The sequence below is a fragment of the Nerophis ophidion genome, linkage group LG03 (assembly GCF_033978795.1).
Source record: "Nerophis ophidion isolate RoL-2023_Sa linkage group LG03, RoL_Noph_v1.0, whole genome shotgun sequence".
Lineage (NCBI taxonomy): Eukaryota > Metazoa > Chordata > Actinopteri > Syngnathiformes > Syngnathidae > Nerophis > Nerophis ophidion.
In genome coordinates, this window is record NC_084613.1 from 56,385,244 (window position 1) to 56,402,657 (window position 17,414).

A 17,414-nucleotide genomic window follows, 5' to 3' on the forward strand; every position below is an offset into this window, starting at 1 on the left:
GTGATGACCTCCACCCTCTCGTCCTCCCAGGATGGTGTGCAGGTGACAGAGAGTGGTAAATTCCACATCAGCCCTGAGGGTTTTTTAGAAGTGAAGGATGTGGGCACCGCCGATGGGGGCCGCTACGAGTGTTTGGCCCGCAATCCCATTGGCTATCAGGTTGCTAGCATGGTGCTAACAGTCACAGGTAAGACTCTTTTTTTATCATGTCATAAAGTAAAAACAAGGGTTGTACCTTTGCTAATAAATATGTTTATTGAACTGTAATTATAACTGCATTTATTTTTGTCAGATGTACTTATTACTTGCATGGTTATATCGTATCCACAGAGTGAGACGTAGTAGCCAGACAATTTTTTAGTGACACTCTGAATCAATTATGTTAGATTGCTGTCAGCTCTTCCCTTTCTGCAAGGACGTCTCGACCATCTGCTGGTGCACATACACATTTTAAATGTACTCTGCCGTTGTTCGACTATGTTAAGCTGCCACTTTTGAGAACACTCTTTTCTTGCAATACTTTAAAAATATTTTAGCTTTTAAATAATAAATATATAATAAAGTATATGAGACATTGAATATTCAAAGGACTAGTATTTACACATACAAAGTTACTTTCTGTCTGTGACTGAAACAATGGTGACTTGTCTGGTGCGAAATTTAATGTGTACAGTGCATCCAGAAAGTATTGACAGCGCTTTACATTTTCGACATGTGTGTGTTTGCCAAAATACACCTGAAATACTCTCGGACAATGAGAAACAAAATTCTCTGGCCTGATGGAACAAATATTGAACTCCTTGGCGGGAATGCCCAACATCCTGTTTGAAAGAAAGAGGCACCTCTCATCACCAAGCCAATACAGTATAATCCCTACAGTGAAGCATGGTGGTGGCAACATCATGCTGTGGGTGTGTTTTTTCAGCCAAAGGAACTGGAAGACTAGTCAGGTTAGAGGGAAATATGAATCCAGTAATGAACAGAGACATCCTGGATGAAAACCAACGCTTCACATCCAACCTAGTGATGGAGATTGAGAGGTGCTGCAAAGAAGAAAAAGGCTGAACTACTCACTTGGGGCTGTAATTGCTGTCAAAGGTGCATCAACAAAGTATTAAACACTGGCTGTAAATACTTGTGTACATATGATTTTTAATTTTTAATAAATTTGCAGTTAAAAAAAAAAAATCCCATTGTCATTATGTGGTATTGTCTGTAGAATCTTGCGGACAAAAATTAATTTATTACATTTTGAAAAAAGGCTGTAACATAACAAAATGTGGAAAAAGTGAAGCGCTGTGAAAACTTTCCGACTGAACTGTACATCTTAAATTAATTTTCCTTTTAGTTAACTCATTTTACTTTCAAATAAAGTTTCAGGGAGCTGCCTGTGAAATTAAAAATTGTATAAATGTGACAGCATCAATTTTTATTTAATAACATGACAAAAATAAATAAAATACATCATACTCACAGGAGATGTATTTACATACAAAATCTACCAATTGCCAGCAGTATAGTTTGCACTGCTCTTTAAAGGGTTCATATAGCTTTTTTTCTCCATTTAAAACACTTCCTTATGGTCTAAATACATGTTGTCGTTTTTTTTTTGGTAACAATTTTGCATAGATTATGTTTTACATACCATCTTCAAGCCACATTCTGCCCGTGTCTTCAGGACACGCCATTTTGTGGGCAGTCCAAAGCCCTACTACCGGTACAACCAAAGCCCCCTTTGACTGCATCTCTAGTCCATCAGCCTTGTTGTAGTTTTAAGCACTCCCATATTGAGTCTACTGACAGATATAAGTTAGAACTATACACTACTTTGTATTACAATTGGCAACAACTGAGGATGCATGTGCATGTACGAGCCAGTCTGCCCCACAACAAGAGCGTAGAGGAAAAAAGAAGGAACTTAGTGACTACAATGCAGGACTTAAATGGCGGACTCATGCAAAGCTCTTTGAGTAAACAGTGTCGAAATTTTTATCAATTATATTTATACCATATACTGTATATCTGCTGAAGTAGGTAAGGAAAAATACGTCACAAGCAACTCAAATTCCAAATGGCTCATTTGGATCAAGTATGAAGGAAGGCAAGATTGTTTTATAAACAACATGCCTCCATGGTTTGAGTTCCAATTTTCGGGATTCATGGGGATCCCAAAGCACAAAAACAGGTGCCAACAGGTAAGGAAAATTGGTTTTGCGTAATAAGACCCCTTTAAGTTAAAGGCTATAAGATGACGGACAAATCCTTTCTTTTGAGCTGAGACAAGTTAATTAACTTCAGATTTGGTCGACCTCACTGTACTATGTCAAGCATTTCTGTAGAAATCTGCCTTGAAAAAATGCCGTCATAATTGTACTCCTGCATGAAGGCATCAGTAGACGAATCTGGAATCTGATTGGTTAAGAGGCAACCCAGTTGCTAGTACCGTATAAGTGCAATGGGCCTGCACGCCTGATTCTGAATGCCTTGGGCAAATTAGATTGGATTGGTAACACATTAAAGCCAAAATCTAATTTGGACAAAAAGTATCTAACATCCACTGGAGCCAGCTAGCCCAATCAAAGCCCTAGTCTGGAAATATCACTCTACTACTGAAATATAGTAAAATTGAAATAAAAGGATAAATCCAATTAATTGAAATAAAATGATAAAATTTTTAAAATCGTTAAATAATAAATAAATGTTAATTTCAAAAGGTAATGAAATTGATGTGTGATTAAAAGCTTATAAACACTAGATAAATGTTGAATACAAAAGATAAAATGAAAAATTCAAAGCAAATTAAAAAAGTAAAATATTTAAACGCCAAGTAAAAAGGTAGTTATTCAACTTGTTTTTAACATTTTCAACATTCTCTGCAGCCCTTAGGCCCTCTGGCAGACTATTCCACAATTGGAGGGTGTAATTCTGGAACGATGCCTCCCCGTGGGTGTATGTCCGGACATTGGGATTGGTCAGGAGGCCAGTGCTGCAGGACCTCAGGGACCGCAAGGGCTCATATGATAAAAACAGCTACGGAAACATAAGAAGGCAGACAAGAAACTTATGACAAAGTGAAGATTATAAACCTTTTTAGTTTTTCTTGCATGACTGGAATAAACTAATTCAATAATAATGCATAATGAACCTCTTTATTTTGGGAATAGAATAATACAATTTAATGTAACAAATAATGTAATTAATTTGTAAATGTAGGTCTGTGCTTCTGATTGTTTAAACCAAGAGAGAAGGCCCTGTTGGCCCTGATGCTCTACCACTAATTGTTTTTGTTTTTGTTTTTTGTTTTTTCTGATTGTCAATTTGCTTGCAATATGTGACTTTCTGGTATACATTAACAGCAATCATGCTTTGACCTCTCTCCAATGCCTCTTTCTGTCTTGCAACAACAGTTCCAGCAGTGAGCAGAGAAGGCGACACCTTTGTGAGCACATCCATAGAGCAGGCCATCCGTAATGTAGACAGCGCCATCGAGTCTACAAGGAGACGTCTGTTTGATGGGTAAGCTGGGAGAGAGTCATGTAATGCCCTTCTCTCGATCTAACTTTAAGTATACCTGCATCTCATAAAACTCTGTGTACAAAGCTTGTATCTGAAAACGTACTTTTACAAATTTACACTTTAAAAGCTATTGGTTTATTTTTATGGTGGTGGCGGCCTGGTGGCCTGCTTGGTTTAAAACTGCTGTGTATCTTGGTTATATACTGATTATTGAAGGTTTGAATATTATTATAATTGGAACATTTATGGTCAGAAAAGTTGTAATTGGGGAAAACAAAATATTTGACCTATAAATCATTTATTTTTTATTTTGTATTTCCTCTTATCTGGTTGGTCACATGTGCAAAAATATATTTTAAAGATGAGTTGCATGTCCTTATTTTGAGTCATTATTAGAGTAATATTTTGGCGTATAGTCTCTTCTTCCAAAGTTCAAACAGATTCAGTCAGTTTAATCACAATCAAGGTTACCTCTTTTCTCATCTGGCCGACATTATCTACTGTGGGGATAATAAAGAAGAAGCCATCTTCGTCACTGTTGGCAGGTTCAATGGAGTTCATAAGTTTTTCCATCCTGTTGAAAGATTTGGTAAGCATTTGTGTTGATCTTGGCATGCACATATGGTGCTACACTAGGCCTACACATACACACGCCATGCAGAGGACAAACACGTAAACACAAGGAACAGAAATGCACACCGAGCACAAAACACTAAGCTAAAACGACAGAAGGGGATTTCCAGTTGTTGAACAGGCTGCTGGCTCTTTTAAATGAAAAACATAATGTCACAAGAAAACAATTGAGGAAAACCAGTGGCCTTCTATGCTTATTAAACTTAAATTTTGCATTTCTTATTTTTCTGTCCTGTTTTCAAAAAAACCTGTCAAAGATAAATGTCTGATTTAAAACAGAAATGTATCATTATCATTTATGAAAAACATCCATACATTTGTTTAGTCGGCCATGCAAACTAAGTGATTTTTCAGTGCTTAGAAAAGCAGAAACTCGATTGGCTTTTTGATAGAGGTTTTGATAGAGGCAGAAACCAGTGACTCGCATAAGGTTCATACCTGGTGAGGCACTGGCATTTTTTACTTTATTTGTAAAAGTCTCTATTCTTTTTTTAGTTGTAAAAGTGTAGTTCATTTGTGATATTGTTTTGCACTCAGTTCCCACCCACTATAGATGTGCTTTGTTGTAGAAAAATGGCAGCGATACGCACCTACTAGCTCATGTACACCCCAACCCATTAATGGCCTGAAAGGGATATTGCACTCTTCTCTGTATGATTTATTTGTATTTTATTGTCTAAACAATCCAACTTACATTAAATATATTACACAGGCTGTACAAAGTCATGATGTAAATGTTTCTGCAAACTAAACATTATATTGGCGACATCATGACAGAAACGACCGTGTGTCCTCAGCATACTCAGCTCTTAGCGCTAAGGGATTCTTTTTTTCATTATGACCTCACCTGCTTCCTGGCAGAAACCTTCAACCAGTTTATTGTTTTAAGTAAGCCTCTCCCAACTTCACTGCCCTGTTTTATCAACATCACCAGATAAATTATATGCAGTAAAATTATTGCTGCATCCATCACCGGGCATCTGATAATCATTATAACATTCACAAGACTGTTAAACATGTGTTTCATACCCAACTGACTTGTCAAAGGAGGTTATGTTAGATTTGGATTCTACTCATATTAGATTAGATTAAATTAGTTTATTTCAAAGGTGACAATGCAATTTCATAAAACACCTGACTACACATGGTTAAAAAAGCCAGTATTAGCCAGAAGGATAGTTTTCATCTGTAGTCCCCTGGCCATGATGTAAAAAAAAGACAGTCAAATTACAATTTAAAAGAATAGAAAGAGAGAGAAAAAAATAAAAGCACACAATACATATACAATATGATAAAAAATAAAATACAACATCACAACATAACATTTATCTTAGCATCAAAACAGGCTCATCTTTTAGTGCGGGTAGCTGTAGGCGTTGATAAGCCACATTTAAAAAAAAATTGTGAAGGCCTTGTAAGTTGTGAGCAGTTTAACCTTCTCAGGTACTGAGTTCCACACATTTGCGCACCTTACTGACCAGGCTGACATACTGAAAGTGATCCTGCACTGAGGAATACAACAGTCACCTCTGACAGAGAGCCTCAAATGACACGCTCTCGGCTGTTTCTTTGCCTGATGACCTCTGCCGGAGGATCTGGAGTCAATTCATGTAGTACTTTATAGGTCAGTTTTAAGTCTGCAAATGTGTGACGACTGTCCCAGTTTAGAATACTGTATTTTTTTTAGAATGGCACAGTGATGATAGTGCCTTGGTTTTTCATCCATAACTTTAATTGCTTGTTTGTACAAGATTTCCAATGTTTTTTTTGTTTGTTTTTTTTAACTCTGTCCAGCCTAAGACCAGCTGGTAAGGCAATTGTTGAAGTGGCTGAAAATCCATCCATTTTCTACCGCTTGTCCCTCTCGGGGTTGCGGGGGGTGCTGGAGCCTGGCCGAAAATCAGCAAAAGCAAATACAATTTTGCAGCTTCAGTTTACATTTAATTTAGAATTGCACGAAAATTTGTGAGACTAAACTTGATTATTTAACACAATTTGCCAATATGCGCTTTAAAGGAAAACTCTGAATCTATTATTAACCCAATATACTTATATTGGCTGACAATTTGTATTCTTTTTTCAATAATATGTATGTCGGGGGTCAGATGATACTTTTTTTGTTTCAGTTACATGCATGCCTACAGTTTTAGAAATGTTTGGCTGCAGACAGCACTCCTGCAACCAAGTTGTAACATTGGACATTATTTTAGTGAGTTTAGCAGCAACAATGTCTTTGGTGTGACCATGAAGGAAGAAAACCGTGTCATCTGCATACATTAAGCATTCAGCTTCAGGACAAACAGTGGGCAAATCATTAATATAGAGGCTAAATAAAAGGGGGTCTAATATTGAACCCTGAGTTACTCTGGAGGTTAGCCTAAAAAAGTCAGATCTGCAGTTGTTAACTGATATAGATTGTGCTGGATCATACAGATAAGATTCAATCCAGCTCACAGCATTTAGAGAGAAGTTACATTTTGAGAGCTTGGTAAGAAGAACAGAATGATTATTTTTATCAATACATGCTTATCAAAAAGATGCATTTTGTGTGCTACATTGCTCAACATATATATCCAGTATTGTCATGCTTAGCCACACTCTTCTTTCCCATTGACTCCTGTCTCCATCTTCTACCATGTGTTTCCCTCTAGTCAGCCCCGTACCCCAGGAGAGCTGCTTGCTCTTTTCCGCTATCCACGGGACCCCTATACGGTAGAGCAGGCTCGAGCTGGCGAGATCTTCGAGCAGACTTTGCTTCTTATCCAGAACCATGTCAACCAGGGTCTCATGGTCGACACCAACGGCACTGGTGGGTCTGATAACTGAAAAAACTGCAGTAATGATAATTTTTTCATCTTTAAACAATCTTTTCCATTCTCTGCACTGTCCTAAAACCATGCAGTGATAAATTAGTTAACGGAAATGCATGAGATAAGACATGTACGCTTGATATTAGTTTGCTACAAAGTAAATATTGCAAACCAAATAAGTCAGACAAAACAGCTTCAGTAGGAAAGGGATTCAAATGGCCCCATTCCTGGGTGGATCTCACGTCAAAGAGGAGGGGTTACTCATTTTGCAATGCAGTGTGCTGAAAACTTGGGATCTGTGCCGAATTCCTTTGGCTTTCCCAAGATGGAATCCACATTTTACAATACACATTTTAAGATTTTCAATACTACTGTCATCTGGCAGCTAATGTGGATAGTGCACTCCCCAATTTGTCACGTTTCATGTTTTAGATAAACCATGACGATTGGGGCTATATGAATCCCCTTCATACTGTCCAAATTTTTCTCATCTTAAAAGCACAGTTGAATACCTTATAATGTACTGTAGGATGGGGATTCATATTTCCCCATTCTATTGAACTTGTCGCCAACAGATGTCTGTGACACCATCACTCTTGTTTTTTCTGTACAGAAACAAACATGCACGCGTCAGCAGGCGCAACCATAAAAACAATTTAGCTTCAGAGAAACAAGAGACTACAAACTGTGGTGATGTACGTAGGCTGGCTTTGTCGCTTGAGCAAGCCTACAATTTTTGGTTGTATTTTCTGCTCCATATGCTGAATGCCGTTTTACTATATATACCTCAATAATTTTTTTTCTGTAAAGTAAAAACAATACACGAAAAAGTCCTAGTTACCTGATATACTAAGTATTTCATTTTTATGACTTAGTAAGTCAATATTTTGACTTTTTAATTTACAAACCCTGTTTCCGTATGAGTTGGGAAATTGTGTTGGATGTAAATATAAACGGAATAAAATGATTTGCAAATAATTTTCAACCCATATTCAGTTGAATATGCTACAAAGACAACATATTTGATGTTAAAACTGTAAACTTTTTTTTATTGCAAATAATCATTAACTTTAGAATTTGATGCCAGCAACACGTGACAAAGAAGTTGGGAAAGGTGGCAATAAATAATGATTAAGTTGAGGAAGGCTCATCAAACACTTATTTGGCACATCTCACAGGTGCAGAGGCTAATTGGGAACAGGTGGGTGCCATGATTGGGTATAAAAACAGCTTCCATGAAATGTTAAGTAATTCACAAACAAGGATGGGGCATGGGTCACCAATTTGTAAGCAAGTTGTCGAACAGTTTTAAAACAACATTTCTCAACGAGCTATTGCAAGGAATTTGAAGATTTTACCATCTACGGTCTGTAAAATTATCAAAAGGTTCCGAAAATCTGGAGAAATCACTGCACGTAAGCGATGATATTACGGACCTTTGATCCCTCAGGCGGTACTGCATCAAAAACCGACATGATAGTGTAAAGGATATCACCACATGGGCTCAGGAACACTTCATAAAACCACTGTCAGTAACTACAGTTGGTCGCTACATCTGTAAGTGCAAGTTGAAACTCTACTATGCAAAGTGAAAGCCATTTATCAACAACACCCAGGAACGCCGCTGGCTTCGCTGGGCCCGAGATCATCTAAGATGGACTGATGCAAAGTGGAAAAGTGTTCTGTGGTCTGACGAGTCCACATTTCAAATTATATTTGGAAACTGTGGACGTCATGTCCTCCAGAACAAAGAGGAAAATAACCATTCGGATTGTTATAGGCGCAAAGTTGAAAAGCCAGGATCTGTGATGGTATGGGGGTGTATTAGTGCCCAAGGCATGGGTAACTTACACATCTGTGAAGGCACCATTAATGCTGAAAGGTCCATACAGGTTTTGGAGCAAAATATGTTGTCATCCAAGCAACGTTATCATGGACACCCCTGCCTATTTCAGCAAAACAATGCCAAGCCACATGTTACAAAAGTGTGGCTTTGTAGTAAAAGAGTGCGGGTACTTTCCTGGCCCGCCTGCAGTCCAGACCTGTCTCCCATCGAAAATGTGTGGCGCATTCTGAAGCGTAAAATACGACAACTAGACCCCGGACTGTTAAACTACTTAAGCTGTACATCAAGCAACAATGGTAAAGAATTCCACTTTCAAAGCTTCAACAACTAGTTTCCTCAGTACCCAAACGTTTATTGAGTGTTGTTAAAAGAAAAGGTGATGTAACACAGTGGTGAACATGCCCTTTCCCAACTACTTTGGCACATGCTGCTGCCATTAAATTCTAAGTTGAGTATTATTTGCAAAAAAAAACAAGTTTATGAGTTTGAACATCAAAAATCTTGTCTTTGTAGTGCATTCAACTGAATATGGTTGAAAAAGATTTGCAAATCATTGTATTCCATTTATATTTACATCTAACACAATTTCCCAACACATATGGAAACGGGGTACTATCTATCTATCTATCTATCTATCTATCTATCTATCTATCTATCTATCTATCTATCTATCTATCTATCTATCTATCTATCTATCTATCTATCTATCTATCTATCTATCTATCCATCCATCCATCCATCCATCCATCCATCCATCTATCTATCTATCTAAAAGTCAATGGCTCGATTAAAGCCAATATGTGTACGCTTCATAATCTATTCAGTCGATTTACAGTACTTTTCAGACCACAACTTTAAAGGAGTTTAACTCTGCAATTTAAGAGACATAAGAATATAAGAAATATAAGTAAATACAACTAATTAATTGGGATCTATTGAATTTCCCCATGACCCACTAATACGCTATTTGTGGGTCTCAGGGACTCACTACATTGAAAACCTAACAACATCATTGATCCTCACATGTCACCCAATCACTAACATCTTCAACACAATGAAATATACTTGTAATTCATTTTGGCTAAAAATAAAAAGGAACACGAAACTAAGAATCAGGCAATAAAGAACCATTCTTAAAATAGTCATTCACACAGCAGACCATTGTTTAGTTGATGTTGGATTCATTTACACTCAGTGAGATACTGTATCATTCCAGAGTGTACAGTTGTCCAACCTTAGCCATAAATAAGCAGGGATAGGATGCTGATAGACTGTTTTTACAAGAACCTGATTTGCTGTCTGTGTAACTCCGCTTGTTAACACACCCTTATATGCACCAGCTCTGACAGAGAATAAAAAGATGTAGCAGGAGGGGGATATTTTTTGTCTTCGATTTAGTGGAATTATTAAGCTGTGGGAGCGTCTAAAAATTGTTTCACTTTTGGGTCTCACGGCACACACTGTAATTGCGGTGCTTTCAAGGACCGCCAAACAAAGTACGAAATGTTAATGCTTGACGAGAAACATTATTAAAGGCACAAATAGTAATGTAGATTGTTGTTCCAATTTTAGTAGGTCTCAGTCCTGCCGAATTTGTGTCAATTTCAAGGATTTTATGAAATCAAATGCACATTTTCTGAAAGGGAATATTGCGCCTAGAAGATTAAGAATGAAACATTTCGACTGTCGTCTCCTTTGTTTCAACTTCTACTCCGAAGAGCGTGTTGGCAAGCAGTCGGGGACAGTAGTGATGGAACATTGATGAGAGTTTGTAAAACTTATTATTTTCGCCTGTTTTCTGCTCATTTTTTCAACTATTTTGCAACAGTTTATTTTGTCGAAGACGTATGACGCTTGTTTCTTTTTTTATGACGTATTAGTCAAATGAAAATGACACGATCGTTTTGACTGCAATCGCGTCGCATACATATCCGATTTACTGTACATCCAAATATGAAAGAGGCTTGGGTCGGATTTGACAAATTTGTAAAATCTGACCTGCAGTGTGAACAAGACCTCTGAGGTAAAAGCACAATTTGCTCTTCTCAACAAGCAGTGGGTGCTACCATGGCCCCCTTGCCATCTAAAAACACTCAACACAAAGAAGGGAAAAGAAGCAATAAGAGGAAGTTAATTTGTAGTTCTAAACATATTTCTTGTGTTTTTCATTTTCTTCACTCACTTTTTGTCTCCCACAATGTTATTCCTCTCTTCTACAGCGTTGATTACAATTGCAGTACAAAAAAAAGTATTATTACCAATTATACAAAGTAGACAATGACATCATTATGTAAACACTGACATAGATAATAGTACAAACAACATTTTGTAATTTTATGAAAACCACTTAATACAAATACAGAGACTTTATAAAGGGAATGATTGTACAATAATTGACATGATGGTCAATCGATCTTCTTGTGTGTTTTTTTCTGTTGCCACAGAGTTTCGCTACAACGACTTGGTATCCCCACACTTTCTTGACGTGATCGCCAATCTTTCGGGCTGTACCGCCCACCGCCGTTTCAACAACTGCTCGGACATTTGCTTCCACCAGAAGTACCGCACTCATGACGGCACTTGCAACAACCTTCAGCACCCCATGTGGGGCGCCTCGCTCACCCATTTCGAGCGACTGCTGAAATCTGTCTACGATAATGGTTTTAATCTGCCAAGGGGCGCCACTGAGCAGGCACACAATGGCTACAGGCTGCCACTGCCGAGGCTGGTGTCCACCACCATGATTGGAACAGAGACAATCACACCAGATGACCAGTACACCCACATGCTGATGCAGTGGGGTCAGTTTCTGGACCATGACCTGGACTCCACTGTGGCGGCCCTCAGCCAATCGCGGTTCTCAGATGGACAGCTGTGCACTCAGGTGTGCACCAATGACCCGCCCTGCTTCCCCATCCAGTTCCCTCCCAACGATCCACGGCAGCTACAAAGCAGAGCTCGCTGTATGTTTTTTGTGCGCTCCAGCCCAGTGTGCGGCAGCGGAATGACATCCCTCCTCATGAACAGCGTGTATCCAAGAGAGCAGATTAACCAGCTCACTTCTTACATCGACGCCTCAAACGTATACGGTAATTCACGGCATGAATCTGAGGAGATCCGGGATCTGGCCAGTCAAAGGGGTTTACTCCGACAAGGGATTATCCAGCGCACAGGCAAGCCACTGCTCCCTTTTGCCACTGGACCACCCACCGAGTGTATGAGGGATGAGAACGAGAGTCCAATTCCGTGCTTTTTAGCTGGAGACCACCGTGCCAACGAGCAGCTGGGTCTGACCGCCATGCACACCGTGTGGTTCAGGGAACACAACCGCATAGCCACAGAGCTCCTGAGGCTAAACCCCCACTGGGACGGAGACACCATTTACCATGAGGCCAGGAAGATAGTGGGAGCGCAAATGCAACACATCACATATAGTCACTGGTTGCCAAAGGTAACGCTTCCTTTCTTATGCTGTTGTTAAGCTTAACCCAGTTGAAGTTAAAACAAGAATGCAGAATCTGATACCAACAGCACAGTCGATAATCCAAATTTTTGTCTTTTAGATCCTTGGGGAGGCAGGTATGAAGATGATTGGGCCGTACACAGGTTATGACCCCAATATTAACGCGGGCATCCTCAATTCTTTTGCCACTGCGGCATTCCGCTTCGGGCACACCCTCATTAACCCGATACTCTACAGGTTGGATGGGGACTTCCAGCCCATCCCCCAGGGTCACATCTCCCTGCACCGGGCCTTCTTTTCCCCCTTTCGCATTGTGAACGAGGGTGGCATTGACCCACTGCTCCGCGGGCTCTTTGGTGTGGCGGGTAAAATGCGGGTCTCCTCGCAGCTACTCAATACAGAGCTGACCGAGAGATTGTTTTCTATGGCCCACGCTGTAGCGTTGGACCTGGCAGCTATGAACATACAGCGAGGAAGAGATCACGGCATACCGCCATACAATGATTACAGGACCTTCTGTAACCTGTCATTGGCTCAAACTTTTGAGGAGTTGAGAAATGAGATTAAGAATCCCAACGTCAGAGAAAAATTGCAAAGGTGATTTTTCAGACCTAATAAACTTTTAATGGAACCCCCTAAATGTGTAGGTTTAACATGTTCCCCTGCATGTGGTAGGTTGTATGGCACGCCGCTGAACGTCGACCTGTTTCCTGCCCTGATGGCTGAAGACCTGGTCCCTGGCAGTAGACTAGGCCCTACCCTCATGTGTCTGCTGGCATCTCAGTTCAAGCGCCTACGAAATGGAGACAGGTACACAGAATATTGTTTTTAAAAATATAAAAGAAATAGGTAGTATGCTATGAGATGCATATGGGAGCTCAAACTGTACTGCTGGGTGAAAACCGTGTTTTAGTTAGAATTTCTGTGTCTAACAGTTCCCCTTTACGTTCCTTATTGTGTACAGATTCTGGTATGAAAACCCAGGTGTGTTTACTCCTGCCCAGCTAACTCAGTTAAAGCAGGCCTCTTTGTCGCGGCTGATGTGCGACAACGGAGATAACATCACACGAGTCCAGCACGATGTCTTCAGGGTGGCAGAGGTGCCACATGGCTATGGCAGCTGCGATGAGGTCCCGCAAATTGACCTACGCATGTGGCAAGACTGCTGCGAAGGTAGTAAATCACACCTGTTTCACATAAAACTAACATTTATTCTTTTAGATCCATATTTAAATTACAGTTCACTGTCTGCGTTTATTTGTTCCAGCTACAGTAAATAGGGAAAGTATTCAGACCCCTTTAAATTTTTCACTCTTTGTTTCATTATTTATTTTATTTGCCATTAATGTACACTCAGCATCCCATATTGGCAGAAAAAAAAATATTCTAATGTTTTCAAAATTAAATTAAATTAAAAAAAATCACACTTACACAAGTATTCAGACCCTTTGCTCAATACTTTGTTAATGTACCTTTGACAGCAATTACAGCCTTGAGTTATTTTGAATACGATAGCATAAACTTGGCACACCTATTTTTGGGCAGTTTTACCTATTCCTTTTTTGCAGCACCCCTCAAGCCCCATCAGGTTAGATGGGAAGCATTGGTTTTCATTCAGGATGTCTCTGTACATTGCTGCATTCATCTTAGTCGAGTCAGGGAGGGGACCAAGAAGCCGATGGTCACTGTCAGAGCTACAGCATTCTTCTGGGGAGAGAGGAGAACCTTCACGAAGGACAGACATCTCAGCAGAAACCCACCAATCAGACCTGTATTAGATAGTGGCCAGACTGAAGCCATTTCTTCGTTAAAAAGTTGGCCAAAAAGCACCTTTAAGATTCTCAGTTCATGACAAACAAAATTCTCTGTCTAATGAGACAAATATTGAACTGATTGTCATGAATGCCAGGCATCATGTTTGGAGGAAACAAAGCACCACTCATCACCAGGCCAATCAATACCATCTCCACAGTGAAGTATGATAGTGGCAGCATCATGCTGTGGGGATGGGTTTCAGCGGCTTGAACTGGGATTAGTCAGTATAGAGGGAAAAATAAATGCAGCAATTTAAAGAGACATCCTGGATAAAAAAATTAGGCTTCCTATCCAATTTAATGGAGCTTGAGAGGTGCTGCAAAGAGGAATAGGAAAAACTGCCCAAAGATAGGTCTGTCAAGCTTGTGGCATCACATTCAAAAAGTCTTAAGGCTGTAATTGCTGCAAAATATGCATCATCAAATTATTGACAAAGGGTCTTAAATCTTGTGTACATGGGATTTTGGAATTTTTATTTTTAATAGATTTCTGTATTTGTTTTTTCTGTCAAGTATTCTGAGTGTACCTTAAAAAAAAAAAAATAAAATTTTTGATTTTAACAAATGGCTGCAATGAAAATGTAATTGGTATGAATACTTTCCTTCCCCTCTGTGTATATATATATATATATATATATATATATATATATATATATATATATATATATATATATATATGTATATAGTATATATATATATATATATATGTATATAGTATATATATATATATATATATATATATATATATACTGTGTATATATATATATATATATATATAGTAGGGGTGTAACGGTACACAAAAAATTTCGATTCGGTACGTACCTTGGTTTAGAGGTCACGGTTTGGTTACTTTTCGGTTCAGTAAGAAATCATCAAAATATAAATTTTTGGGTTATTTATTTACCAAATTTGTAAACAATGGCTTTATCCTTTTAACATTGGGAACACTATAATAATTCTGCCCACGTTAATCCACATTATACTGCCTCAAGTTGTTGCTTTGATTAAATACAATGAAAAAACCTTTCTTCTACATATAAAAAGTTTAACATTAAACAGTTTCCATTGAAACTGTTTAATGTCAACTCATCATGCTTAATTTATTACAGCATTTGGGAAGCCTGTAGTTGACTTTAATTATGCAAATGTTGTATTATTATCAACATGTGATAGCAGGGACCCTGCTAATCAAAACTAGGCTGCTACATTACTAATGATTCATGTAACTGTAGCTGAAAAATAGTACAATTGCAATGGGAGAGACTATTCATCCCTAAACACAATGGCGTTCAATGAAATAACAGACAGACAGGGCTTTGCTGCCCCTAAAAAACGCACATGCACACACACACACACACACTCACACACACACGCACACACACACTCACACACACACACAGAAAAATGAGCTAACGTTTCGCTAAAAACTAATTAGCCTTCATCTCAAACCTATACTGTGAGCTAGCTGAGCTGCAGTTTAAGTTTCTAGAAGGTCAACGGGCTCATAGTGATGTTTGTAATATTTGTGACTGGGAAGTGTTTAGTATAATTTGGGTAGAGTCCGCTCCTCCCCTGCTAGACGAATATCTGCTCGGCACTAAAGCATTGACTACATCGTTCTGAAGTCTGAATACGCACTGATGATTGGCTGTTACATCGCTCTGAATACGCACTGCTGATTGGCTTTGTATGTAACCAATCAGATGGTTGTGTGGGCAGAACAATGAGACAGAGGCAGAAAGCAGAGCAGCTTGTGAAGACTTCTGCTTCTGAACTTGTTCGGTACGCCCGCGTGCCGAACCGAAACCCCCATTCCGAAACGGTTCGATACAAATACACGTACCGTTACACCCCTACTACTATATATACATATATATATATATATATATATATATATATATATATATATGTATGTCTCTAAAAATAAATTAATAACAAAGCCACTAGTTGCAAGTCATGTTGGAACTTGTACAGGTTGTGGAACACATTTGTTTGACCGCCATCTGTCCTGGAAAAAGAAGAAGAAAACAAATTTTCACATTTGGGTTTGATTATTAAACATTGATAAATATGGATTGGGGCTTCACAGTGGCAGATGGGTTAGTGCGTCTGCCTCACAATACGAAGTTCCTGCAGTCCTGGGTTCAAATCCAGGCTCGGGATCTTTCTGTGTGGAGTTTGCATGTTCTCCCCGTGAATGCGTGGGTTCCCTCCGGGTACTCCGACTTCCTCCCACTTCCAAAGACATGCACCTGGGGCTAGGTTGATTGGCAACACTAAATTGGCCCTAGTGTGTGAATGTTGTCTGTCTATCTGTGTTGGCCCTGCGATGAGGTGGCGACTTGTCCAGGGTGTACCCTGCCTTCCGGCCGATTGTAGCTGAGATAGGCGCCAGCGCCCCCCGTGACCCCAAAAGGGAATACGCGGTAGAAAATGGATGGATGGATGGACTAAAAATGTTGAAATAATGATTTTAAACTGAATTTATACATACACATTTTCTAAAAGGTCATAATTAATCATGTGTACCTTTTAACCACTAAAACACCCTAACCCTGACCCAAGTAAATAACTAATAATTTTACATCTTAATAGATGTTTTTCAATAAATAGTTTATTCAAAAAAATCCATGGATGACACTATTTCATATTTTAAGCAGTAAATGTAAAATTTTGGTTAAAGAGATTTTTGTACATGTTGGTGTATCAACCTTCACATTTTGTGTGTACTATAAGGGGCATCTCAACGAAGACAATTTATTTTACAGCACATTCATGTTGTCATGGTCTAGCCTGCCGCGTGTTGCTATGTTAGCAAACATGCAGAAGTCATTATGACTTTTTATGGGCATTTTAGTAGCAGACCTGCAGTGAACTACCTTGAAACCCATTACCTCCCTGCTTGGCACTCAGCATTCAGGGTTGGAATTGGGGGTTAAATCACCAAAAATGATTCCCGGGCACGGCACTTTTGCTGCCCACTGCTCCCCTCACCTCCCAGGGGGTGAACAAGAGGATGGGTCAAATGCAGAGGACAAATTTCACCACACCTAGTGTGTGTGTGACAATCATTGGTACTTTAACTAACTTTAACTTACTCAGCTCAAAATGCAAAAAGATGCATACTTAAATAAGTTTTAAATTCATTTTACAAATACTCTATTTATTGTATGGGAAAAAAACAAACGTCATTTACAAGACACCAAAACGCATCAATTTAAATTTTTGACGTCCAAAATAATGACACATGTATAGGACGGAGGATTCTCGTCTCTCTGTGCAGCATGAGCACTGATCCTGCAGCAGTGTGTGGAACTGTCAGTTTGGGATAG

The 17,414-nt window shown here is 39.0% G+C and overlaps 1 protein-coding gene across 1 annotated transcript in view; it reads left to right on the forward strand.

Moving 5' to 3' along the window:
- Positions 1-17,414, forward strand: part of LOC133549830 (peroxidasin) — a 115,110-nt gene that overhangs the window by 84,714 nt on the left and 12,982 nt on the right. Inside the window, exons 13-19 of the mRNA XM_061895662.1 lie at positions 31-187; positions 3,408-3,516; positions 6,801-6,958; positions 11,250-12,256; positions 12,369-12,865; positions 12,944-13,078; positions 13,233-13,441. Of these exons, the coding sequence (XP_061751646.1) occupies positions 31-187; positions 3,408-3,516; positions 6,801-6,958; positions 11,250-12,256; positions 12,369-12,865; positions 12,944-13,078; positions 13,233-13,441 (2,272 nt within the window). The remainder of the gene's footprint in view (positions 1-30; positions 188-3,407; positions 3,517-6,800; positions 6,959-11,249; positions 12,257-12,368; positions 12,866-12,943; positions 13,079-13,232; positions 13,442-17,414) is intronic.